Source organism: Crocodylus siamensis, chromosome 4, assembly GCF_052110815.1.
Source record: "Crocodylus siamensis isolate JL-2025a chromosome 4, ASM5211081v1, whole genome shotgun sequence".
In the NCBI taxonomy this organism is placed as follows: Eukaryota; Metazoa; Chordata; order Crocodylia; family Crocodylidae; genus Crocodylus; species Crocodylus siamensis.
In genome coordinates this window covers 191107222-191135010 of record NC_143398.1, presented here as the reverse complement: position 1 = coordinate 191135010, position 27789 = coordinate 191107222, and the positions used below count along the sequence as shown (strand labels likewise).

The 27789-nt window shown below is 42.5% G+C and overlaps 1 protein-coding gene across 1 annotated transcript in view; it reads right to left on the bottom strand.

Moving 5' to 3' along the window:
• The window catches only part of HIBCH (3-hydroxyisobutyryl-CoA hydrolase), a 97864-nt gene that overhangs the window by 33473 nt on the left and 36602 nt on the right, over positions 1-27789 (bottom strand). The window contains exons 7-11 of the mRNA XM_090045238.1: positions 27058-27136; positions 17188-17333; positions 5976-6062; positions 2648-2706; positions 991-1072 (exon numbers count right to left, since the gene is read on the bottom strand). Coding sequence (XP_089901364.1) covers positions 991-1072; positions 2648-2706; positions 5976-6062; positions 17188-17333; positions 27058-27136 — 453 coding nt within the window. The remainder of the gene's footprint in view (positions 1-990; positions 1073-2647; positions 2707-5975; positions 6063-17187; positions 17334-27057; positions 27137-27789) is intronic.

The window sequence follows — 27789 nt, the reverse complement described above, 5'->3', positions numbered from 1 at the left end:
GGTTGTAGCCTTGTTGGTTTAAGCACATCAGCGGATCAGGTTCTTTGGGATCCAGGAAGAGTATAGACCAACTGTAGATGCTTCCTCAGCCTGAAAAAGGATGTTTGTACCCAAAAGCATGCAAAGAAGAATTTTTCAAACTATCTGAGTTGGTCTACTAAAAAAATATTTTTTTTACATTCTCTTGGTGTAAATATTTTCCACCTAGTACAAAAAAAGCCCAGGGCCCAGCAAAGCCCTGAGCCACAGCAGGGCAAGAAGCCTCCCTGCCCCCCCTAAACTGGACATTGCCACTGCCACTGTCTCCTGTTCTTCCCCCACAACCAAGGACGGGTGTCAGGCACCAGGCAGGAAGGGCCCCAAGGCCAGCTGCTGCTCTGTTCCACTCCTCTACCTGCATCGTGTCCTGACAGTTACCTTGAGCGGCACGGCCTGAGTGCATCCGTACAGAGAGGAGGCCGCCATGTTTTCATCCGACAACAAAACCAGCCCCCTCTCCCCCCGACAGGAAAACAACACCCTGGCTGCAAGGGTTCTGCCTGCCCCTAGTGGCCTCGGCGCATGCGCAGAAGGGCTCCTCCCCTGCCTAAAGTGTTTACTTTTGTTTCCCGTTGCAGCACCTTGGGCCTCAGAAAATGGCTTGGCGGCCTACAGGCCGTATGTTGGACAAGTCAGCCTTAGAATAAAATAAAGGAATAGTATGTGGTCAGTAGTAGATGCGTTTGGGGAATGTAGAGAATGATACAATAGTACAACAGTTATGAAAAAGGAGGTTCATCCTGAAAGTTACACATGTGCCTAACTTTCTCGTTCGTGACTAAAACCTACTGCCTGAATCCTACAAGGTTACGCACCCAAGTTTAGTACATCTGCTCTACAAGTAATTCTACTAACTTTAGTCAAATTGCTGCAGAAATATACCAGTACAAGAAAGAGGAATTGGGTCAAACACCTTTAATCACGAAGGTAAAACATATAACTAAACATTACCTCTAGCTGCTTAAGAGCAAAAGGACCACCATCCTTCTTCAAATTCTGCATGATTTCTTCCATGCTGCTTGCTGAGAACATACTGGAAATAAAAGTCTCATATCAGCACATGCAGGGTCTAATTTACCTTCCTTTCCCATACAAAATACCAGGCACTTGGAAAATTAGAAAGAAAATTTTCACTAGACCATTAAATTTATTCCCTACAATATTATTTGTCTACTTTGTCCAGTCTGGTCTCAAACACCTCAATCAATAAGGTTTCCACCACTCCATTCTGGTCAAGCCTATTAACATTCTAATAAACCTCAGTTATGAATACTGGTATTCCTTCTAAGAATAATTTACTTAACATCTACAAGAATGCATCAAACACCACATTATCATCTCCATCATTAACAATTCCCTTTGATGCTTGAGGTTTACACCCTTAAAATATTTATAGAATTCTACCTCCTCAGTTGTTTAACCAGCCTATTTTTTATATTCAGCTGTTCTTGTGTTTCCTTGGGAGTAAATCCTTCCACACTTTAAATCAGTGACATGATCATGACTGGTTCAGGAACCCCATGAACAATCAGTGTTAGCCAAAGAGCTACAAAAGCAGCACTACTGAACTGTAGCAAATAAATCTGGGGTATTTGCTATAGTTACACCCTATTTGATACACAGTGCATGTGTTGCATTGATCATAATTGCAGGAAATATACTGCCAAAGCATGCAAGTAAAACAAGCACTCCCTGCCCCCCACTCCCCCAAATAATATTTTCTGCAAAGAGCTACAGGTGATAAGTTGAAGAGCTACTCTCCAAGTATCATTGCTTAAATCATTTTTGTTGTTGCCCCCCACCCCTCCAATTCAAATCCATCTCTCAACCTCTTTCTGGTCCATAAGTATCCAAAAAAATGGTCACATGTATAACCTCCTCCAAATAGCCACTGGAGTTACATATGAGAGGCAAAGATTTTTGTGGATGGTATGTTTTATTGCAACAACTGCACAGCCGGATGGGACACTGACATGTTTTCCAGTACCATAGTACCCAACCAGAGGAAAGGTACCACAGTGCCCAAAAGCCTCTGTCCCTCTCAACTATGCAGTTGGTCCAATAAAAGAAAAATGGGTGGACTGTTGGGCTCAACATCTAGTTGGCAGCTGGTATTAGACTAAAGCTAGGCCACTGATTTACCAGATGAAGAATGCAGCAAGATGAGATCCTATACTAAATGGTGCTCAAACTTCCATCCCTGTGGACCAGATCAGTGGCATGGGAATCAGGCACATGGCATTGATGTGTGGGTGCAATCTGATATGCCAGCCATGCCCTATGCACTGGATTCAGCCGCAGAGTGGCACCATAAACCAGAAATTTGGCAGCAGGGAAGCAGAGGCAGAATTAATTAATTAATTGACACTGTTCTGGGAACAATTAATGCTAGCTCCTCTCCATTGCCAAATTTCTGGACCTGTGGAGAGCACCATGAGCCAGACAGCACGGCTATGCAGGCCGGAATTAGCCAGTAGGCGGAAGGTTGAGTACCACTGCTATACCCTTTTCTTTCAAGTAGTCTATTAAACATCAGTGTTAGCTGTTACTAGATTTAACTTCACATCTCCCACACAAAAAAGGTAAAGTGATAATGCCTGCTGAATACCTGTTAATCTTCTCCATGTGTTCATCAAGTATGAATTGCTTTTCTTGGTCAATTTTGCACTATTTGAAAAGGCAAAAAAATCAATATTTAATTTAGCACATTCTGCAACTGAAATATTATGATGCACTAAAGAAAAATCTATATTAAAAGCTCAGTTAATGTTTACAGCATGTTATCATATTTAATTACCTTTGTCATTTTATGCTGAGATTTTTTAAAGTCCCATCCCGTGACACAGTGATAGTTAGAGTTACTGTATATGTTAAAGAAGTTCTATACATATATTTTGCCAGTTACAAATACAGAGGGCACTAATTCAAATATATTTTCAGAGCTGTCTGAAAAGCTGTAAGAAAGGAAAATAAAGATGAAGTGTATCAGATGTTTGGTTTTCTTAGGATATTTATTCAAGAGTTATGAAACTGCCATTAAAAATTCTTATATCTAGAGCAGAAGACATGATGATTTTCTATTAATATCTTGTCTTTGGAGAAGAATAAAAGCAGCTGGAAGGAAGGAAAGAAAAAAAAAAAAGCCGTTTCTATGCAATCTTTGGGATTTTTCTTGTTTATTTTGTGTTTATCCATTCTTCTGGATATATTTCTTCATTTGAGTTTTCCTGCTTGTTTTGATTTATAATATTAATTACAGGGCTTCTTCTAAACTTTAAGATCAATAAATACACAATTTTCTAAAATTGGGATTAACACTGAAATTATGCTAAAATTTATGAACTGACTATGATTCATACAGCAGTAGCCATTACTGTACTCTCTTTCTACATACTTCTAGTTCTTTTCACATTAATAAAACATTTAGAAGTTTGCACTGCTTGCTACTCATTCAGCTGCTGAATAAGGGGACTGCAAGATGTGATACATTTGAACTACAGTTTATGACAAACATTTTAGACCTGCTGTCATTACAGGGTTTAAGATAAACAGATGTTTCAATGCCGACAGCAGCAGCTGAATCTTGGAAGCAAGTTCCTTGTTATTTCTGTTTCAGTGACTGCCAGCGAGCAGCTTCCATTTCATCACATTTCAGCCTTGCACGTTACTCAGAATGGCAGGAAGTTTTGAGTGGAGTCCCACAGGGGTCTATACTGGGCCCAGTGTTATTCAACATGTTTATTAAATATTTGGATGTGGGAATTAGGGAACTTACTGAAAAAAATCCATAGATAACATGAAATGGAAAAATTACAACATGGATGACTCTTGTGAATTCCAGTTTGTGAGGGGTTGCCTGAGGCCCCCCACCCCCCTCACATTCCCCACCCTGCCCCACATATTGAAGGGGTGGGCTGGCCAATGTTTATAAATGGGTCCTGGTACAAAAAAGGTTAAGAACCACTGATCTAGAGTATTCTGTATAGTTTTAGGCTTCAAATTCCAAAAGTGACATTGAGAAGTTAGAGAGAGTCCAGATGATAAAGCTGGTTTGGAAGGCAAACTATACAAGGAGAAAATGAAAGAAATAAGCATGTTCGGCACTTAAGAGAGGACATGACAGCAGTCTTCAAATATCTGAAGGTCTATCATAAAGGTAAGCAAGAATGCCCTTTCCTTCTAGCTGAAGACAGCAGGAAGTAGACCAATGACTTGAAGTGGCAGCAAATTGGTTTAGACAAGATATCAGGAAAAACATCTTTCTGGGTAGGAACAGTGAGGCAGGGGCACAAACTGCCCAAGGAAGTTGTGAAATCTCCATCATTTGAGGTGTTGAAGGAGAAGTTGGAAAAGCATTGGTCAGGGTTGATCTGAGCATAGCTGTGTCTATGCTATATTATGGGTATTTCCCATGCTTCTGGTTGTCACATGCAGCTGAGAAGAAATATTTTCCCCTCTTGCTGTTAAATGTCAGAGGGGGCTTCACATTCCTTAAAAAAAGTGTTGGGTGTTAGCTGCAGCCAAAACTGGGGAGTTTGACCAGGGCATGCCAATGCTCCTGCTGGGACTAAAACCCAGAGGTTCCTGGCTAGACTGTTTGCCATATTTGGGGCCAGGAAACAATTTTATTCAATGAGGTCAGATAAGTACAGATTGGGTGGGGGGTTGCCTTCCTTTGTGGTAGAGGAATGACCATCTTTCTTGCATCTCCCGAGCATATTTTAACAACAGGACATCAACCAGCATTGTCCCTCTGCTTTACCTATGGCAGGTTAGAGTGCTATGCTTTCGGGGGGTGGGGGGAGAAGGATTACCTATCAACAAGGATTTGGGGATGGTTTGGATAGAGATGTTCCTGCCTCAAGAAAGGGGTCTGACTAGATGACCTCTAGAGGTCCCTTCCAGCTCTGCTTTTCTGTACTCTATACTGCAACGTGTAATCTTTTTTGGCTTGTAATTTTCTATTGTTCAGAAACCATTCAGTAACATTAGGCAAGTTAATTTCTTCCACTTATTTTTCCACTGAACATTCTCACAAATGCTTAGAGTAAAACAGATACCAAACCACCTGGGAATTTCCTATTCATTTGAAAGAATACTGCAAATCTTACTAGAAAGTTTGTAGAATACTGAACAAATTGAACTCAAATTATTGTATGCATTTAAAAATGGTTCAAAGTGCTACAAGACTATTTGACAGATACCTGCTGTGTGATATGAATGGAGTAACATTCACCTTCTAAAGTCATTATGAAAAAATTATGAGTTTGAATTTTGGGGAAGTAACAGGGTATCTTTGGAAAAAATAAAACATGCAGAATTTAGTCATAACAAGCACAAACTGTTTTAATGCTGCTTGATAATATTTGCCAGACTGGGCCTTAAGACAGCAGACAATTGATTGCTGTGCCTCTTGGTCAATTAAATACTTGAAGATTAAATCACATTGCTAGAATCCTGAAATTCCAGATCCCGTGGAGACTTCCCAGTCTGCACATGGTGTTACACTGTCACTCCCTTTTGCTAATGGCTGTGTCCCTTTCCTTTGCACAAGCAATGCTGGGGAAAAAAAAAATCACATTCTGTTTGGGGTTTTTATAGCAAACAAGCTAGAATTGAAGAGAGTTTCAGTGTTCAACTGATGATGCTAGTAGATGAGAAAAAAGAATCCAAACAACTGGTTTAATTCCATTATCCAAAGTGAAGAAAGGGCAAAAAAATAACACACAGAAAAACAGATTTTAAAATTATAAAATTAAAAATCTTTTACTTTTAACATTAACACTTTGCAATAATGCACAGAGGCTAGCTGAGGCGCATTGTAAGCATATAGCAAAGGTATTTATAACACAGATAGGAACATCTTCATTTACATACACTGAAAGGGAAAATCCCAAACCTTCTTAATTAAACCTTGTAGATAACCAGTCAATTACCTTCAGATGATAAGAGTTCAATAGTTCTGCAACATTTTCTTTTGAAGGTGATTTCAGTGACGTCAAATCTCTCTCCAGAGCAGGCAGCTAGCAAAAAAAAGTCACTTAACAGTCAAATAAAACACCGTGCTTGGACTGCTACTACTTTTAGTACTAAACAATTATGAACTAAAGTCTCTTGGCCTGATGTAAGGAGGTGCTGCGGAGACAATGGGATCAGCAGCTGTTTAGCACCTGTGAAAAAATGAGCCATGTGGATTGAATTATGCCTGCAATGAGCAGCACAACACCTCAGAGAAAGGCTGAAGTAAGAAACTACTGTCTCCCATGGTTGGGGAGCCTGGCTACTATGCTAACCTAACTCAGCATGCAAGAACCTCAGCATCTTGACAGCTCCAACAATAGTCACGGTCTCATTCTCTCCTCACCTACTTTGGAAAGGGTATCATCTGTCAGGTAGGTTATAATGTGTCATAAATCCAATGTCTACATTTAGTTCATGATTTTTAGTATCCAGGAGGTTGATGAAGTGGAGTTCATAGGCTCCTCTATGAACTCCATTACCTGACATCATAACCTACCTGACATCCGACTCCACAGGCCCCCTTTACTCCCCCCACCCAGCCTGTCTCATCCAATCTACATCTTCACTGACTACCTATCTTATATGCATACCAGCCCAGCCTCTGGCTTCTGTACTTTTCATTCCATCCAGGAAGAGCACACACCAACTGCTGTAACTTCCTCACCTAACAAAGGGGTTTTGAACCCAAAAGCTTGCTTAACATTTTTTTTTCCAACTACTGAAGTTATTTTAATAAAAGATATCAGATTCACCTAAAGAACCTTGTCTGCCTTTGTCTTTAGACCAACACAGCTACGACCTACATCACTTATGCAAGGCATACATCCATGTACGTTAGAATAAAGATCAAAAAAGTATTTACTATTTTTAATTTTAATAACCTCCTAAGCACAGCTCTCCAAATGGGATTTGGAGTCAGCAACTGCTTCAGCTAGTATCACCTATTCTTGGCTCTCACAAGAATTCATGCATGGTCTTAAAACATGTTTTTTTGTAGGGGTAAAAGCTAAGTAGACTCTAATAGGCCATTTTTGTAAATTGAATTCTTAAAGACAGTTAGCATTATCCAGAGTACTAATGCAATAACTCAATTAATCTGGGTAGCAAATTATTTTTGTGAGTTGCTTACAGGAACGGAGGCCTGCAAGACAGCACGCACCCACACAGCACATGTTTCACTGGGAAATATATGCAACACAGTGAAACACTATATATACACTGTCAGGCAGTACACTCTATATGGTGAAAAATAGGCTGTTGGAGTTTTTCAGAGTGTTTCTGGTCTAGGAGGACTGTGGAGTTAGAGAAGTTTCATGGATAGCGCTGAAGCTTGTTTGTAGAAAGTTATACTTGTGATAATTTGCTGAAAAACTGAAGATGAAGCTAGATCTTTAAGATACTCCTGTACTTATTTTCTGTGATGCTATGGCTCCTCATGAATTGTAACGCACTAGAGTCTTTCAAAGGGCCAAAAAACTACATTCAGGAAGTTTGCATATATTAATAAAGTCACTTCATTTAAGTGTTCAGCTGTGAACACACTTTTCATTCACTAAGATAAACAGACACTTTTTACTTTAAGGATAGGCTTCAACAATAAGTAGTATATTAAAAAAAAGTAGATTGGATACTCTGGCAAAGAAGAACTGCATATTGTATTTACTCAAATACAAGACAGCCTCAATTATGAGACAACCCCCCAATAATTAGATTCTATACATGGAAAATTTATACTTTTAACATTTTCCAGGTGTAGAATCTGATTATTGGTATTTGCCATGATTTTGTCCCTCTCCAACTGCTACAGCAGGGAAAATAAGTCTATGGCAGGGGTCAGCAACATTTGTGGGCAGAGTGCCAAAAACGCCCATGACCTTGACTTGTAAGATGTTGGCGTACCTGGGGCAGATGGTGGGGAAGCCACAAGGTACCCAATTCTTCTTGAGGCAGTGCAGCCCCGGCCCCTTCCCTGCCATCTGTCCTGAGGCATATGTGCCAAGCAAAATGCCTTTGAGTGCCACATTCTGGCATCCATGCCAGGGGTTGCCTACAGCCTGGTCTAGGGGGTTGTGTAGTCCCCTTACCCTGCCCCATCCCCCAACACTAATATGTAACAAGTTGAAGGGGCAACAGAAGCATTCTAGATGAACTGTTTGAGGCCCCATTTGGTGATGTTTGCCAGACATTTATGGATGGTGAAGAAACAGGAGTCATTGGAAATGAGAAAGCAAGGTGCATCTAAGCAACAGGAATGAAGACTAACTCAAAATGGAAGCTACATAGTGACTCACCATGACTTAAAATGAGTCGGCACTGAGGGGGACTGCATGCGACAGGCACTATTAAATATTTTATTCAGATGGGTTGTACTAATCCAGCATTTCTCAACCTTTTAAGTAGCAAGAACCCCCTAACTTCTGAAAATTTTAACAAGTACCCCAACTCTCAATCTTCCAAGGGATTTTATATTTACAAACTAATGTGCGCCGTACAAGAAGGGCTGTGTATATAAAGTTGTGATATGACAGATGTCTGATCTGGTGTGGGTATGGTTGCCACCTTTTACACCATCCACAGGAGGCCTCAAATGCCTCTACACAAACGCTTGTAGTATGAGAAAAGCAGGAGGAACTCACCCTCCTGCTAGCTGATACCAACCTGGACATCTTCAAAAAGGGGAAGGAGGAGGACCCGGGAAACTACAGGCCAGTTAGTCTTACCACAATCCTGGGCAAGCTTTTTGAGAAAATTATTCTGGTGCATATCCATGAGGGGCCAGCAGGGGAGATCATGCTTAGGGGCAACCAACACAGGCTCATTAGTGGCACGTCCTGTCAGACCAACCTGGTACCCTTCTATGATCAGGTCACCAAATCATTAGATGCAGGGGTAGCAGTGGACATAGTCTTCCTGGACTTTCAGAAGGCCTTCAACACTGTCTGTCACCCTGTTCTCATTAAGAAACTGGGGGACTGCGGTGTCGACACCCACAGTCAATTGGGTCGCCAACTGGCTGGAGGGCTGCACCCAGAGAGTGGTGGTGGACGGGTCATTTTCGACCTGGGGGGATGTGGACAGTGGGGTTCTGCAGGGATCAGTCCTCAGGCCCGCACTGTTCAACATCTTCATCAGTGACTTGGACGAGGGGGTAAAAAGCACCCTGTTCAAATTTACTGATGACACTAACATGTGGGAGAATGTGGGCATGCTAGAAGGGAGGAATAGGCTGCAATCAGACCTAGACAAGTTACAAGGGTGGGCAGATGAGAATAGGATGGGATTCAACACAAGTGCAAAGTGATGCACCTGGGGAAGAACAACTGGCACTATACCTACAGGTTGGGGAACTCCATTCTTACCAGTACAGAGGCGGAAGAGGATTTTGGAGTCATCATTGACTCCAAGATGAACACGGGCCGGCAGTGTGGGGATGCAGTCAGGAAGGCCAACCGCACCTTCTCATGCATCCACAGATGCATCTCAAGCAGGTGCAAGGAGGTGATACTCCCCCTTCTATGCGGCACTAGTCAGGCCGCAGCTGGCATACTGTGTCCAGTTCTGGGCGCCGCGCTTCAGGAGGGATGTGGACAACATGGAGAGGGTCCAGAGGAGGGCCACTCGCAAGATCAGGGGGCAGCAGGGCAGGCCTTATGAGGAGAGGCTATGGGACCTGAACCTGTTCAGCCTCCAAAAGAGAAGGCTGAGGGGGGATCTAGTGGCCTGTTACAAACTAGTCAGGGGGGATCAGCAGGCATTGGGGGAGTCCCTTTTCCCCTGAGCACTACCAGGAGGACCAGGAATAATGGTCACAAGCTGGCAGAGGGTAGATTTAGGCTGGATATCAGGAGGCGCTACTTCATGGTCAGGGCAGCTAGGATCTGGAACCAACTTCCAAGCGAAGTGGTGCTGGCTGCTACCCTGGGGGTCTTTAAGAGGAGGTTAGATGAACACCTTGCTGGGGTCGTTTGACCCCAGTACTCTTTCCTGCCATGGCAGGGGGTCGGACTAGATGATTTCCTCAGGTCCCTTCCAACCCTAGAAACTATGAAACTGAAACCAGGGGTGCACAACTCAAGTATGTACCTGGGCTAGAGGTGATGTTGGCCAAAGCTAGGAGGGCTGAACACCAAATTCTTACTGAGGAATTTAAAGTGTTGCACAATGTGCAGCACATCAAATTTTTTGCCACAGTTTTGAGAGAAAAAGAGAAGAGAGAGAGTGTTGGGGTACCCATGTACCCCCTGCCTGTGTCTCACATACTCCCAGGGGTATGCATACTACAGGTTGAGAAACTATCCACTAATCTATCCTTATAGGTATCAGTATATTTATCTCATATGGCTCATATGTAAGGACCTACTGAAATAGAGGCAGCAGATGAGTGACTTTGCAGACTGATCTCAGCCACCATTTTTGTGGGCTTATTATGGCAAGACCCTGCCCAATGATTTCATAGATTTCATAGACATCAGGGCTGGAAGGGACCTCGGGAGATCATTGAGTCCAGCCCCGCACCCAAAGGGCAGGAAGTCAGCTGGGGTCATAAGATCCTAGCAAGATAAGCATCCAATTTACTCTTGAAGGTGTTCAATGTAGGTGCTTGAACCACCTCCAATGGCAGACTGTTCCAGACCTTGGGGGCTCGGACAGTAAAGAAATTCTTCCTTATGTCCAGCCTGAAACGGTCTTGCAGCAGTTTGTGACCGTTCGACCTAGTCATCCCTTGGGGCGCTCTGGTGAACAAACGTTCCCCCAGATCCTGGTGGTCACCCCTGATAAACTTATAGGTGGCCATCAGATCACCCCTGAGCCTACGCTCTTCCAGGCTAAACAGTCCCATGTCTCTCAGCCTATCATCGTAAGATCTGTTTTCCTGACCTCTGATCATGCGCGTGGCTCTCCTCTGGACTCTCTCAAGCTTCTCCACATCCTTTTTGAATTGTGGAGCCCAAAACTGGACACAGTACTCCAGCTGCGGCCTCACCAAGGCCGAGTACAAGGGGAGAATGACGTCCCGGGATTTGCTCAAGAAGCATCCATGAATGCAAGCCAGCGTTTTGGTCGCTTTATTAGCCACAGCATCGCATTGCAGGCTCATGTTCATCTTGTGGTCAATGATGACCCCCAAGTCTCTTTCTTCTGTAGTGCTATCCAATGTAGCACTGCAGAGCCTATAAGGATGCTGCAGGTTTTTCCTCCCAAGGTGGAGAACCCTGCATTTTTCGGTGTTAAACACCATCAGGTTCTCATCTGCCCATTTGCTGAGCTTGTCACCGGCTTATCTTCTGGCGTGGATGCTTTGCCCCAAAGTTTGGTGTCATCGGCGAACTTGGCCAGTCCACTCCTGACTCCAATGTCCACATCATTAATGAAGATGTTGAACAGGATGGGTCCCAGGACAGAGCCTTGAGGGACCCCACTAGTCACGGGGCACCACAATGAGTGACTGCCATCAATTACAACCCTCTGGGTCCGACCACGGAGCCAATTTCCTAGCCAGCGGATCGTGGTGGAGCCAAGGCCACAACTGGCCAGTTTGGCCAAGAGGTGATCATGGGATACCAGATCAAAAGCTTTTTTGAAGTCAAGATATATGACATCAACCTCTTCTCCCTTGTCCAGGTGATAGGTCACCTGGTCATAGAAGGAAATGAGATTGGTCAAATAAGACCTACCTGCAACAAACCCGTGCTGGCTATCCCTTAGGATGTTAGCCTGGGCCAGTCCATTAAGGATGCCTCCTTAATAAACTTTTCTAAGATCTTCCCCAGGATAGAAGTCAGGCTAATGGGCCTGTAGTTAGCCGGATCCACTCTCCTCCCTTTCTTGAAGATCGGCACCACATTGGCCTTCTTCCAGTCTTCGGGCACTACACCAGAGCGCCAGGAGTTTTCAAGGATCCGTGCCAGGGGCTGGGCTATGACACTTGCCAGCTCTTTGAGTACCCTGGGGTGCAGATTGTCAGGGCCGGCTGACTTGAAGGTATCCAGCTTCTCGAGATGCTCCTTCACGAGGTCAGCATTTATGGAGGGTAGGGGATCCCCATCACCCGGATCTCCCTGTCCCATAGCAGGCATGGGCGTCCCATGGGACTGATGAAAGACTGACGCAAAGTACCTATTTAATAGGTTGGCTTTTTCCTGGGTGTCAGTTGCCAGTTGACCCATCTGGTTTAGCAGGGGTCCAACGTTGCCCTTGCTTTTCCTCCAGCTCCCCACATATCTGAAAAAGGACTTTTTGTTGTCCTTGATGCTTGAAGCTAGTTGGAGTTCAGCTGCAGCCTTGGCTTTCCTGGTTTGCTCCCTGCAGGACCGGACCAGTGCAGAATAATCCTCCTTGGAATGACTGGCCAATATGGATGCCTTTTGTGTTGCCCACCCCTCACTGCTGATTGACAGATGGGCAGGGTCACACGAAAGTGGAGGGAGAAGAGGGTGGCAGCCATCTTTGATGTCCCCCTTCATGATGGCAGCTTCCTTTCCTGCCTCCCCCTTATCCCCGCCCCAGTAGACTGCAAGGCTGGGCACCGGGGAGCCAGCATTTTATTTTTTAGAATTTTTTTTCCCCGCCACTCCATGCCCAATTTCAGAAACTGCAATTTTTTTGCAATGTTCATGGGAACCACTGTTTTTCATGGTTTCCCTGAAAAATCATGAAAACATGATTTGTGTAGGTCCTTAGCCATGTGCTTTATAGTCATTCTCTGTATTGGCTGCATTTAAATCAACTTCATAGCTGGTCTCTATTACTGAGCACATGATGCCTTTAGCAGCAATTTAATAATAGACAATGTATTTAATGAATTTTCGTTCTTTGGTGATTAGGGGGGAAAAAACCTTGCCTTGTATTTGAGTAAATATGGTAATTAAAAATAATCAAATTATTCTGTAATATTTGCACAGAAAGGAAATACAGCCTCAAGCAAATAGGACTGTGACAACGTGTCTTGCTATTATATTATATATCTGTAGAAGAACATACATTTTTATTAAGGCAGATCCTTTCAAACAGCCTGTTCCACAACCCACTAAGCCAATGAGAACCCTTTCACTGGTTTTAGTCAGGCTGCAGGTGCAGTAAAAGGATAGAAGGGAAAAAAAACAATTGATAAGACGGAACTTGTTCTAAAGACACAGTCTGAAGATTTTGACTTAAATATTCCTTTCAGTGAAAGAGCTTCTCTAGTGCGGAAGACTATACAAAGTAAGTTAAAGGCGTCAATTTAAACTGCTCCGATTATACTGGTAAAATGCTGCGTGGGCACATTTACTTTAGTTTGAATGACTTTTCCCAGATTGGCTTTTTTTGCTTTAAAAGTGGTTTAAGTTAAACTGGAAGAAAAAAGCTAGCCCTATCCTAGAATACAAGGGCCGAAACAAGGAATTCTACTGATACAGCTGTACTACTTTACTTTACCTATACAGCTTTAACAGGTTAATCATAGCCATGTAGATAAACCTTTAGACATTTCATGGAGGTGAAAGAAAAAAAGCTATCTTTCTTGCAGCAGACAAGTGTCTGATTCAGACTCCGGTATTACTTCCATATGGGCATGTGACAGGAGTATCAATATTGGAGCCTTTCTGGGAGTGGCTCCACCCTCCTGTAATGGGCCAACCACCTGCTTACTTGCCTGCCATGCCTTGATCTTATTCAATTAGAAGATGGTTGTAATCAGCGGGAGGCTGCCCATTTTTCCGCGCCCTGGTGACAGAGGGCACTACCTGCGGCTCCTTTTCCTCCCCTACACTGCAGCCCAAGCCTCGCAGATGGAGTTGACATGGTTTGACCTGGGCCTTGTTGTTTTCTGGCCCTCCTCTTTACTCCCGGGGCTCCTCGCTGCCCCCTTCTCTCACTCGTTCCAGGGCTCCTCACTGCCCCCTTCTCTCACTCGCTCCGGGGCTCCTCACTGCCCCCTTCTCTCACTCGCTCCGGGGCTCCTCACTGCCCCCTAGCTCTGGGGCTTCTCGCTGCCCCCTCTCGCTCTGGAGCTCCCGGGCTGGGGCCAATGCGCCCCCTAACAATGCTGCACCCTCTCCGGCGCCAGGAAACCCCACACTACTGTAGCATCTCTACAAGGCCTCCTCCACCCCTGACAGCCTCACCCGATCCTCCGGTAAAACAGTAAACATAAAACTTAAAGCCCCTGGGCTACAACATAAAAACTAGACCATCCGATCAAACAAAAATCTACTCCCTACTAGAGAGCAAGGGAGCCAGGGAAGAAGGGCTCCACCAACCCCAGCAGTGACCAGGGGATGCTCTCATAGCCAGAGTCCTCCCCTCTGTCTGTCTGAGCTAAGTCCCTACTCCCACGGCTGCTGGAGAGGGACTGCCCTCCTGGCCTCCTACCTGGGCTTAAGAAGGGATAAGCCCTGCCCCTTCCTGGTCAGCTGGTTTTACCAGTTGCCCTGGCAACCAGCACTTGTGCAGCCCTGGTGACTGGCAGCTGAGCCTCCCCCTTTCTGCCACTAGGGGTCTCCCCAGAGCAGTCTCCGCTCTCAGGCACAGGGCACCTGAGTGCACTGCGACAGGGCAAATCAGGAAAAATGCTATTGAAGTCAAGGGAATTACAAGTGTAAAATTGCAAGTGTAAAATCAAAATCTACTCCTTCAATTCTTTATATTATGTGATTTTTACAAGATGTATTACTAGTACATATATGGAATATATACGGAACTTCATCTTTATCATGCTATTTATTAAGGGTGTGCGAAGCGGGCCCTATTCTATTTGGATTCGGCCCAAATCAGGGACAGTGATTCGATCTGTTGATTCGGATCACTATCCCTGATTTGATTCAGCCAAATTCAAATCTGACTATTCAATGCTGATTCAGAGAATCAGCAATTTGGACATAGACAGCTTTAAAAATCCTTTCTATATACCTTGAGGTAGCAGGTGCGGCTCATGATCACCGCGATGCTGGGGCGCATGCAGCGTCCCACAGGAGTGCAAGGAGGCCCTCCATGTGCTTGGTGGTAAACCTCGAAGTGGACTGGAAATACTTCTGGGTCTGCCAGGGACTATGCTGGGGGGGCCCCCTGTGCCTCCCCAGCTCAGCAACTGGCCTCAGGAGGACACCAGGTGCCCCCCCCAGACACAGGGGCCACCAGTCACCAAGCCAGGGAGGTGCAAGGGGGCCCCCAAGTGCGCTCCCTGGCAGACATGGAAGTGGACCGGAAGTGCTTCTGGTCCACTTCTGGGTAGGCTGCTGAACGCACTGGGGAGCCCCCTGCACTCCTGTGGGATGCTCCATGTGCCCCAGCATCACAGCATTCACAAGCCACCTGCTGCCTTGACGCACACAGAAAAAACATTTAAAGCTGTGTCTATGTCTGAATCGCCGAAACTTTCCGAATCTCTCCGAATCAATTCGGAGGGTTCCAATTTAATTTGCAGAAATTAAAGAGTCCTCTGATGCGATTCAGATTTGGAGATTCAGCCACCAAATCGTACTGAATCTCCACCAAATGGAATCAGGGACTGAAACTTCACAGATTTCACACTTTTAATAGATTTTAGGGTCGGAAGGGACCTATTAGATCATTGAGTCCGACCCTCCGCCCTGGGCAGGAAAGAGTGCTGGTGTCCGATGACCCCAGCCAGGTGTCTTTCCAATCTCCTCTTAAATACCCCCAAGGAAGGGGACAGCACTGCCTCCCTTGGAAGCTTATTCCATATTTTGGTAACCCTCACTGTAAAGAATTTTTTTGCTGATATCTAGTATAAATTTGTTCTTCAGTTTGTGGCCATTGTTTCTAGATATCCAGGTGGATGCCCTGGTAAACACTGTATCCCCTATTTCCTGCTGTCCCTCCTTGATGAGTTTGTAGACTGTCATAAGATCACCTCTCAGCCTTCTCTTGCAGAGGCTGAAGAGGTTCAGGTACCTCAATTGGTCCTTGTAAGGTTTTTTCTGTAGGCCTTTAAACAGACAGGTGGCCCTCCTCTGAACCCTGTGCAGTGCCCAAAATTAGACTCAGTACTCCAGCTGCAGCCTAACCAATGATGCACAGAGGGGTAGTATCACCTCCCTAAACCTGTGATGCACCTACTTCTGCAATAAAGAGTGCAGTTAACTTTACTTATTACTTCATCACATTGGTGACTCATGTTCATTTTGGAATCGACTATGACTCTGAGATCCCTTTCTGCAGTTGAGCTACTTAGAATGGTACCTCCCAGGCTATAGGAGTGTTGATGATTCTTCCTCCCTAGGTGCAACACATGACACTTAACTTTGTTAAACTGCATCCTATTCTGTTCTGGCCACTTCCCCAGCCTGTCCAAATCCGCCTGGATTCACTCCCTGACCTCTAGTTTGTATACCACCCCCATAGTTTGGTGTCGTCTGCCAACTCGGACAGGGTGCTTTCTACTCCCTCCTCCAAGTCACTAATGAAGATATTGCACAGTACTGGTCCCAGGACAGAGCCTTGGGGGACTCTGCTGCCCATATTTCTCCAGGTAGAAAGCAACCCATCCACCACCACTCTCTGGGTGCGTCCCATAAGACAATTTTTCCACCCACCAAACTGTGTAATAATCTACATTGCAATTGTTCAGTTTATTTATAAGAATTGGGTGCGGCACTGTGTCAAAGGCCTTTTTAAAATCTAAGTAAATAAGATTTTCACATAGCCCTACTATTTATATTATGGCTATGTGGACAGAACTACATTTTTCAAATGTTATAACCTAAGCCTCCTTACAAAATGTTCACTGCCAATGGCAGAGAATTAATAAGGATGGATAGATAGGTTTGCCCAATGCTGTCTTTTATCAACAGCACAAGTGTCAAGATAGACCAAGGCAAGGACGCCACCAGCTGGCAGGTGCCATAATGACATTCTGGAAGCACCTGCAGTCCAGTATGAACTAGACTCACCAGTGTCTTTTTGCTTCTACTTAAAGAAGTAAATGGGTAAATCCTAGGACTGCACAAGAAGAAAACTGTCCATTTGTTAAAAATAACTGAATATCACTATGAAACGATGAATGAATTTGTTCAATAGAACCATCAAGAAATGCACATACCAAAACTTAATCAAGACCATCCGGTTGTTTTCATTGTAGGTTAAGCACTCTGACCAGTTATCAACGGTAATGAGTGACATATTTACCTTTTCTGATTCTACAAAGTGTGTAGCAATTCCTGCTTTTTGCACATCTCTTCCTTTTAATCTAAATCCTGTAAGAGCAAGGTAATAGCCAATCTTCCCTGAAAGTCTTGGCAAGAAATACCCTCCACCTACATCAGGGAAAAGGCCTGTAATTGAAAGAAAGAAAGAAAACAGTAAGGGAAAATGGTCTGAAAGAATGTTCTCCATTCAGTCTCATAATTCAGGGTTCCCTGCTACCTGGCTATTTTCCGTGAAACTTCTCCTTGCCCTGGTTTCTCTCCAATCTCAAATCCAAGTTCCTCCTAAAAGTACACTTTTTCCTCAGTACCTGAATGTTAGTCCACCCCTCTGGCTAGCATTCACAAACAACAAAATATATACCAGACATCAGCCTTCACTCACTTGGCCTACAAACCTTTCATGAGAGAAAGTTTCTGTATTTGGCTGTAAAACACCTCCTAACACAAAATTAGCAAACAATCAGAACTGGCTCAACTAAAAAAAGGAATAATGAAATCATTAGTTTCAATTTGGATATGCACAACCTTTTTATCTGAAACTTCACATTGTATTTAATAAACTATTATTAACTGTACTTTCAAATACCTCCCACATTGCAAGTTTTTGTGTAATACTCAATCTTGAGATTTTTAATAGAGCAACAATATTTTGAAGCCCTTCTATAAGTGGAGATGAGAATGGCATTCCTTGGCAGCTTTAAAACTAACCTGTGACTAGTAGAGAAAAAAACATAATTGAACTTTCAACTTCAGTAACTGGCTCATATTTCTAAATTATTTTTAAAGAAATTGATAGAATAAATCAAGAAAATACTTTAGCTTATACTTATTTTAAAATACTGGGAAAGTGACAATCCCTGTGACAGCTTAGACATCCAACTACAGCTTATTATAGATGTTCATACTTATTTTTCTGCTCTTTAAATCAACATCACTGAACAAACTCCATAGTACTGCAATGTCTCTTACTAATGACCCACCATTAGAGACATAAGCTATTGATCTCTTCATTAGGCAAAAAAGCCATAAAAATGCTTCCATTTTGGAGCATAATTCTACAGCTGCAGTACGTCTCTGAGCAGATCCTCCTTTTCATGACTTCAAACATTAGGTGAATTCAATAAGAACTCTATGCTATAGAGGTTCTTAAAACCTCTGAAAAAGCAAATTTTCAGGCTGTTATAAAATCAAACAGTTTGAATATGAATTGTGCACCTGATACTTTTACAAAGCCCTATCAAAGGCATGTTAGATATTAGAACAACCACATAAAAAGCTGTTAACACAAAGTTAAGCTTTCCTTGTAAAAATATCTCATGTCTTTCCAGAATGAGACTTTCAGCAAAACTCAAACTTCTGATAACTAGGAAATGAAAAGTTAAGGTATTTTGAACTCAAACTACTGAAAACCAGGAAAGAGTCATGGTAAGTACCCATACAACTGTAACTCCCTGCAGAGGTGGAACTAGCCCAGGGGTGGGCAAAATGTGGCCAGTGGGACCCCTAAAAAATTTAGATAATTAATATTCATCTGCTCCTGGCTGCCTGTCATGCGGCCCTCGATGGCTTGCCAAAACTCAGTAAGTGGCCCTGAACTAGCCACTGTAAAACACCCGAAAGCACTGCACTTTCATTTACAGTACCAAGTGCAGCAAAACTGAACGATGGAAGAATCTGGTTGAAGCACCATGGTAGAGCTGTGATTAAGTTACAAAACATATTGTGTATGTAGCCATCTCTGCCTGATCCTCCATGTGTGATCAAACAAAAGGAAGCATGACAGAAAAAGCTGGAAGAACTAGGACTACTTAGCCTGGAGAAAAGAAGCCTGAAGGGGGATATGATTTTTTTTTTTTTTTGCACAGGTCCTGGAAGCACTGCAATACCAGGTCAATGCATGGAGTGGACGGAGCACGCTCCGGTTCCACCAACCAATACCAAAAAGAATCTGCTCAACATGAGCGGAAGGCGGGGAGAGGCTGCAGGGCCTGCGTGGTCATGCTGCTTCCCCTGCCAGGTAAGTAACCACCTGATTGATCATGGTACACAGAGTGTGCGTGTGATGAAGGCTTGTGACAGAGCCCCCTGTCCCCAGGTGAGGGGCAGCAGGGATCACCCCTGCCTGGAAGGAGCTGGTGAGTAGGGGCTTTTTAAAAAAAAAAAAAGAGCCAGGAGTTGGGGCCGGGCAGGGCAGCCAGGGGGGGCTGTGAGTGGGCAGGGGTCAGGGGGTGCTCGGGGGGCTGGAGGAGCAGGCAGGGGATGGGGCCTGGTGGGGATCCCCCCCATGGCCCCAGCCCCTTTCCTCCAGCCCCCTCTCCCCTGCCCCCTACTTACTAGCTCCGCATCCGGGTCCAGCTCCCTGCAGCAGAGAGTGGGGACTGCCCAAAATCTCTCCGAAACTCTCCAAATCTTTTCCCAATCAATTCAGACCTTTTTATTGGTCTCCTGATTTGATTTAGATTAGGCCGCCGAATCTTCTCCAAATCGAATCAGCATCCAAAGCTTCACACAGCCCTAGCAGTCAAGTGCCCATAATGCCAGGCTTCTTCCTGCATAGCTGCTGGGCTTCCAGCACCACTGCTTTTGCCTAGGTGCTCGGCAATGATTTGAGTGCTGAAAAGAAACCTGGCATTGTGAGAACTTTGATGGATCCCCATCAAAGCCATATAATCCAGCTCTGCAGGCCCTTCAAAAAGTATACTAATATCAGTGTAAGAAGTAGACAAAAGAGGATGAAGCGAAGTGACAGATTACTGCCATGGGATAACCCCCTATGGAGGAAGAAGTTAAATCTTTTGGAGAAGTTGAATTTTCATCTCAGAAAGAGATGATTAAAGTGTGCTGAATGGTGGGGAAAGGCCAAGGGATGAAAAGAAGAGTACAGACAACTTAGAAAAAGTTATAAAAACACATGGAGCAACAACATTAAGAATTTAAATACAGAAATTAAATTTATGTCCTGTCAGAAAGCTATGCATTTCACTCAAATGTTGAATTCCAGGGCACAAATCAATCTTCATAACCAAAAAAACCATTCAATTCAAGACATTACAGTTAATTTATAAGAGACCTAAAGTATATCATAGAATATATAAAAGTATATCATAGGATTAGTGTTGTAAGAACATCTATTCTCCTCTATCCCAAGAAAAATCTCTCCATTTCCACCCAGCCTCTCTCCACCTTGGCTTCTTCTGTAGTGTCTCCAGGGTTCTTGTGCTTACCTCCTTCAGCTTCTATCAGCATCTTCATGGCTCTTAATCTACATATCATGTTCTTAATTCTAAAGTGATTAAAAATATGTTGAATAAGCTTTTTCTAACAGCATCACTGTGGTATTACTCTTCTCTTGTTCTACTGGATACATCTGTTCCCTCAGCAACTAATCATCAATACATCCTGAAGACTTCCAAAATTCTATGCTCTGCTAGCTCTCCCCATACGATGCTGAGTGTCTAAATCGCTTTTGGAGGGTTCCCAGGCTCTCCTAAATCCCCAACTCTATTGTCTCTACTCTTCTGTATCTATACTCATGTCCTAGGCAACCAAGTCTGCCCCCTCACCCCTCCTCTCCACCCAGATGAGCCATCACACCTAGGCTAATTATGTCAAATCCATCTCTGTCCTTCATTAGTCTCATTCCTCCAATTTGGCAGAAGGCAGTCTCTATGGTGCCACATTTACCTAACTGGTTCAGAGGAATGAGCTTTTGTATGCAGCAGCCTACTTCATCAGATGCCATGAATGAACTTGAGGAAAAAGGGGTTTAAAATAGAGAGGAATTTAAATATAAATGAGTGGGCGAGGGATATTGCTGAGAGAGGCAAAAGGTCAACTGTGATAAACAAGGCAATTAACACAATGAAGGATGTTGGAATAAACTGTTAGAGGTAATAACTATTCCAGGTAATGAAATCTCTGTTAAGACCATGTTTAACACAACCCAGTCTTGTAGATGATCTCTTCTTCCACAAGTTGTAATTCAAGTTGTTTTTCAGTTTTATTTTGTTTTTTGTTTAAACACTGCTATTCTGAGGTCAGTGATGGCATGTCCACGGAGGTTAGAGGGCTCTGTCACACATTTTTGTATGTTTCTGGAATAGATGTCAACTCAACTACCATTAATTCTTTTACGTAGGGATTTCCCATTCTGGCTACCATGCAGGAAAGCATTGTAAGCAAGTGATGGCATATTTTATAGTGGTAGAGGAATAAGTGAGTAAGTGCCAGATGTTCTATTTTGTGTGTTTGGTGCACTGATGATAGAAGCCCAGACTGTGTGTTGATAAGCTGTTGGCATCTGGATTTGTGACCTGGTGCTTGGTGAAAATTGTTCCTAGAGAGCCATCATTTGCGGCTGGAGGCTGCTGGTGAACCAGGACAGACTTGTTCCCTATGGTCATCGTTTTCCAGGAGGTGCTGGAGGTCATTAATGATTTATTTAGTTATCAGTTCTCTCTGATGTGCTACCAGTATTTCAAATGTACTTCCCCGCCCCCATATTTGGGCTTCTTTCCTGCTAAGCTCTCCACATCAAAACTGACAATTACACTATGTCCTGTTCATCAGGACTGCAGCTTTGTCAAATCTTTTGCCCTTAGTGTAACTCCATTCTCTGCCCTCACTAGAATATTGCTCTGAAATACTACTTTTTCCTACATACTGTCCAAAGTCCCTCCTGTAAGTGCCTAACAAGTCTAAGTGCCTATGACAGTTCAACCACATTTACTTTGGCAGTGAAACTTTACCTTTGAATCAAGGTAACTAAATTCTGAATGAGAGTATCTATAGAGGGGTTTAACAAGGTGCAAGTAACCACTTTAAATTAACTCCTCTATTTAAGTCAGATTAACTTTCTTGAGTGTGTCTGTGCAGCCAATCACATAACAGTTAACTGCTTGTCCTCATCTTTTAATTCCTTTTCTTCCATGCTCCTCCTTATGATCCTCTTAATTCTTTTAAATAATGTCTCCTACTTCATTTTATGCTGTCCCAACCACTTGAACATTTCTCTTCAGTTTGGCTCCGTATCTTCTCTCATCTTCAAATCCTTAAAAGAGAGAGAACCTGAGGTCTGTTGGACTGCACATGGCTAGAGTTGGGAGTCAGAACACCAAATCATAAAATTCAGTGACCAGTGCAAAATGTAGCCTTAGGCAAATCATTACAACTATACAGGTAAAATATTGGTTCCAATAAAGTTGTCCCAATTTTGCCATTTGTGAAATAAAAGCATTACTAATTTCCTTGGGTACCTGTAAGATGTCTGACTGATTTTATAAAAGCTAGTGATTTTACAAAAATTTGGAAAGGCATGAGAAGAAAGTGTTAATTCTTAGTATATTACTACACTTGAAAACCCACATTCAGTTTTTCAGTCTTTATTTTGGTCGTCTCATTACTGATCTTTACGCATTCTCCTCTACATAAACTACTGTCCTGTTTTTATCCTGTACATGTCAGTTAAACTCTTCCAGACAGGAGCTGCATCTTAGTTTCTGATTTCTAAAGTACAAGGAATATTTATGGCACAACAATCACGCAAAAATTGAATGGCTGAAAGCACATTTTCATTACAGGATAGAAAGGGAAGTCTGTTCACCTGAGAAGTTAATACAAGACAAGATTTAAACAACGCTGACTTTAGACAACCGGACATTTTAAGCTACATTAAAGGGATAAAGGTATAGTTGTGGCATTAATCCATGTAAGATTTCAGAGGTTTACTCTAGTTTGCCTTGACCTTAAAATTATTTCACAACTTAATTCCTTGAGAGAGTTTCTGGTCCCAGGCCATCCCTCTCTCGGTCTTAGGGTTTGTTTGTTAAATAGCTCTCTTTAAAACAAAGGAAAGAAAGTGCATTAACTGTATCACCATTGTGACAAAAGTATTATCTAACTCTTTCCTATTGAAAATAAAATAACTAATGGCTTGTTCATTCCATTTTATAATTGTTTTACAAACAAACCAACTTCTTTGTCATGTTTTCAAAGTGCTTTGAAAAAACAGCAACTAAATGCAAGTTATATATAACAGAAGTATAACAATTCAGGTAGCATTATTTTCAAATTATGTTTTACTAATAGGTATTTTGGAAAATAGGTCCTTTTGAAAAACTAAAACCCCTAAATTGAGGAAAAAACCCACCACTGCTTCTAAGAGGTTCTCTTTTCAGATTTACTGAAACCTTTGGCAGATGTACAATTTTGTCTAAAGTAATTTTTCACTCACCTTCATGTAAGACTCTACAGGTGATATCCCTGAATCTCCTGAAGTAATCTTCCAGGAGGAGCTACTCTAAATTTTTCAGAAGCCAGAATCCCAGTAGATTTCTTTTGTCAGGCCCCCACAATTGTTTTAGGAAATTCAGAATGTTCTTTGTAAAATACTTCACATATATCAGAAATCTATGCCTACCACCACACTTAGATTCCACATGTTGAAATGACTGACCCATTTTTTCTTGTTAAAACTTATATCATATTACATCCTTTTAAAATAAGTAAGAATTCCTACAAAAATCTAAATGCTTGTAAACATCAGAATTTTCAAATACCATCAGAGTATTATTGTACTACAATTTACCTAAAAAGTACCTACATCAAAACTGAATTGTTACAACTTTCATTTTTCCTCCCATACTTATTCTCAGAGAAAGTCTGGATGGGACCTCAAGAGATCACCTAATCCAACAGAGATCAAACCCATGACTGTGGAGTTATTAGCACCATGCTCTAACCGAGCTAAATGGCTGCTCACTAATAGTAAGCTCATGTTTTCCATAGTCTCTTGCTGTTGATAAGATGGTTGTTTAGAACAGGTCTGTCCAGTTAGTGGCCTGTGGGCCATGTGATGCCTGCAGAGGGTTAACATGCAGCCCTCAGGCTCTCTGCTCGCTGCCACTGCCCTTTACTTCAGTTACAGCTACTAGGATCCTCAGGCTCCCTCTCCCTGCCCAGCTTCCTCTGCCTGACAGCCCCAGTGGGCAGAGCAGTGCGGCACAACAGCCCATGGTGCCAGGAAGCCAGCAGCCTGGAGTGCCTGTGGCACAGTGCCATAATGGAGCCCGCAGGGAGCAGCAGGTGTGACAGGATGCTGGGCTGCATAGGGGCAGCAAGTGGGGGTTGGTGCCTGCTTGCCAGCATGCAATGCAGCAGGTTAGGGAGCACCTGCCTACACACATGCATAGTGTACAGCCTTGGGGTAGAGGAAGAGGGGAGAAAGAAGTGAGATCAAAGTGAGATCAAGTTTTTTTCTAATAGTATGCCTATACTATTCAGAACCATACTGTGTCTCCTCATGCTCCCAAATGAAGACACGAGAGGGACCTGACTGACAGAAGGAATACTCTTTAATGAGAAGCATATCTCCTCTTTATAAGGCAGTATTATTTTTCACAACAGTCATCTCCTTTTACCAATAATGTCCCCAAAGGCAATAATGGATGCATCCTTTGACCAAAATTGGTCCAGTTCTCTCTCTGTTGTACTGTTTAGTTTCTTTGCCTTTAAAGGAGGGAGGTCTGATGGCCTCCTTTCAGGACTTTTATTGAAGTCTTGGAACTGCACTAACATTAGTCCTGAAATTCCCTGCACTTTGATACAAGACGATTTAGGTACCAGCTTTTACACCCAAAGCAATATAGATGTATGTGGTAAGAGGGAATTGGGAGAGGGTTATGCCTGCCTGCCATTTCTGCTCCTGTACAGAAGCCTAAGCAGACTCGAAGCACCCGAGACTATTCAGTAAATCTCCCATGGAAAAGGGGTGTGCACACTGAAGCAAGTTTAGAAGGGCTGCAACCAATCATCATTTGCCTTAGGCATTTCATATTACTCATAATATCTTGCCATCCTACTTTGACTGTTAAAAATTATACCTCATAAAAAACAATCAGAAAGCCAAAAAACAAAAAATGTGCTGCTTTGCAAAGTATTTATGTAAGTGACTAATACTTACATAAAAATAATACTAACAGAGTTTCACATTATTGTCTGTATAGTTAACTATCTCCAAAAAACTGAAAACTTCAAGGTATATATGATCCATACCAATTAGAAATTCTTAACTCTAAAAACTGTAATATTGATTGGACATTTTTTACCAAAAGCAAAAAGCTAAGATCTGCCAGGAACACCTGCTGGACCTGGGAAAAAGTCAGAGACTACCCCCACCTCACCCCAAAATCTAAAGGGAAACATCCATAACAGATGCATTAATGCATTATCTTTGATCCAAACATCAAGAGATTTAAACTTATATGAAATCACAACTAAAAACTAAGTAAAGTTATTTTCATACAGTCACACAGTAAGTCAATGGTAAAACTGAAACAAGTCTGGATTCTCAAGTTCTTTTCTCCAAGCATGAGCTAATTATCATCATCATCAGGTAAAAAATTGGATGGCTAGGATTATAGCTCTTAGAAAGGGCTATGCTATTTTCATGGATAATTTATGAATGGGAATTTTACAATAAATTACTTCATAAAACACTCCAGAATGAAATGAGGAACACAAGAGATTGGATGGGGACGAAATTTCATATTTTTCATTTTCAGATGTCTCCAACCTTCTTAACGTTCACAGAAAAATAAAATACATGCATCAATTTAGTTTTAAAAAAAATAATTACCAATTACCAATTTTCATAAGGAAAATTTAGTTTCATTTTGGAAAATGTAAAAAACATTTACTGAGATGTTTAAGATTTTAAAAATATTAATCTCACATAACTTGCACTGACCTGTAACAAATTTATTTTGGTCAAACCTTAATATTAAAGATTTAATTAATAAATTGTTAATAGATATTATATAGGCATGTTAGTGATACAGCAGAGCAGGAGTATTCCACTCTTATGGTCGTAACCAGAGCCATAGAAAATAAGAGCCAATATTGTAAGCAGTCTGCTGATCTGATAGACTAGAAGAACTGATCAATCATTTTAAAAGCATCTGCTAATCTATTACCAACTCCTTCTACACTTCATAAAAAATGTGTCCATTATTTCATTAAACTCTTTAGGAGTTATCCTGGAAAAATGCAACCTATCATGCAACAATCAGTGCCAGTAATGAATACAGATATTATTTTGCATCTGTTTTTATCTCACCATCCAAGCTGCTAAGCACCTACTATTAGCTTTGGAATCAACAGGAACTGAAGGCATACAGCACTTTGCCAAAACAGGCTACAATTGGGCAGACTAACAAAGAATTACAATTCAATGGTTTATAGCAGCTGTTTTTAATCAAAGGTTTGTATTACTCAGATTTCCTGGTGCAGGAGTATGCATAAGCCCTCAAATTCCATCCATTCACTTGTGATGCTGACTTGACCAAACTGGCAGCATGCCTTCTAGGTGCCAATAAGGTGCGTAAGTCAATGATATCAGTGACTTTTACACAGATTCAGTACCAAAGGAAATATAACAGACCATCTTGACTGAACATAAGCTTGGCAAAATGAACTGATTAGGGCAAATTAAAACCTGACATAAATAGCACTACTGTACTGATATTAATGAACCTAAATCTTTTTACACTAGGTCCAAATCAGTCAAAATGGCACAAAATTCCATAATTAGTGCTACCCATTCCTTACTTCAACACAAAAACATTTTATTCTGATAAGCTCTACAGAGATGAAGAATGCATATGTGCTGGTACAAGTATCATTAGGATTAGCCCTCCTGTCCACAGAATAAAATCTATCCAAAATATACACACACACACACACACTTTAGTGTCTTGTTAACCTTCTTTTAATGAAATACATCCTGTTACAAATCACATAAACAAATGTAATATAATCTGAAACAGTAAAAGATAGGACGTAAAATATTTACCTATTGCGGTCTCTGGCATTGCAAAAAGTGTCTTCTCAGTAGCCACTCTAAAATGTCCATGGACTGATAGACCAACACCCTAAGAAAAGAAATACAAAATAAAGATATTAGTTTATTATAGTATTTAAAAGACAACATCCAGACTGCTTTACCTAGACAATCTCCTGGGATGCCACACTTTCTGGACACTCTCTTTGCAGGAGAGCTTACTCTGTTATACAATCAACCATAACTCCGGAAAAATCTTTTCCCCCCTACATACCATCTTCCAAAGACAAAGCATCTGTCTTATTTGGGGGCGGGGGGTGATGTGTGCACCTTGCTCTTTGGAAAGCAGCATACGGGGGGGAGGGGGGGAGTGTGATACCAGGGTGTGCGACAGTGTGATAGCATCCAAAAACTGTGGCATCCCAAAAGACAGTCTGGGTGAGGCAGCAGGGTCTTCTTAGTATGGCAAGACAGCAAAGCCCTAGAACTTTGCAAGAGCAGGTGCAAAACTTATTTCTTTACTGTAAATAGTTCTGTATAGAAGTTCCTGTAAATCAAGTGCTCTTTCTATACCACAAGCCATATCAAAATACCAGACTGCATGCAGCAGCTCATTTGCACTGAGCCAGCTCAATCACTACTTCAGACACAAGTCACAGTGATCAGCCAATAGCTACTGCAAATTGCTTAGCAGCTATGAGAGGGTTAATACTAGACTCTGCCCCTGCTCCTTGCTGGGCAGGA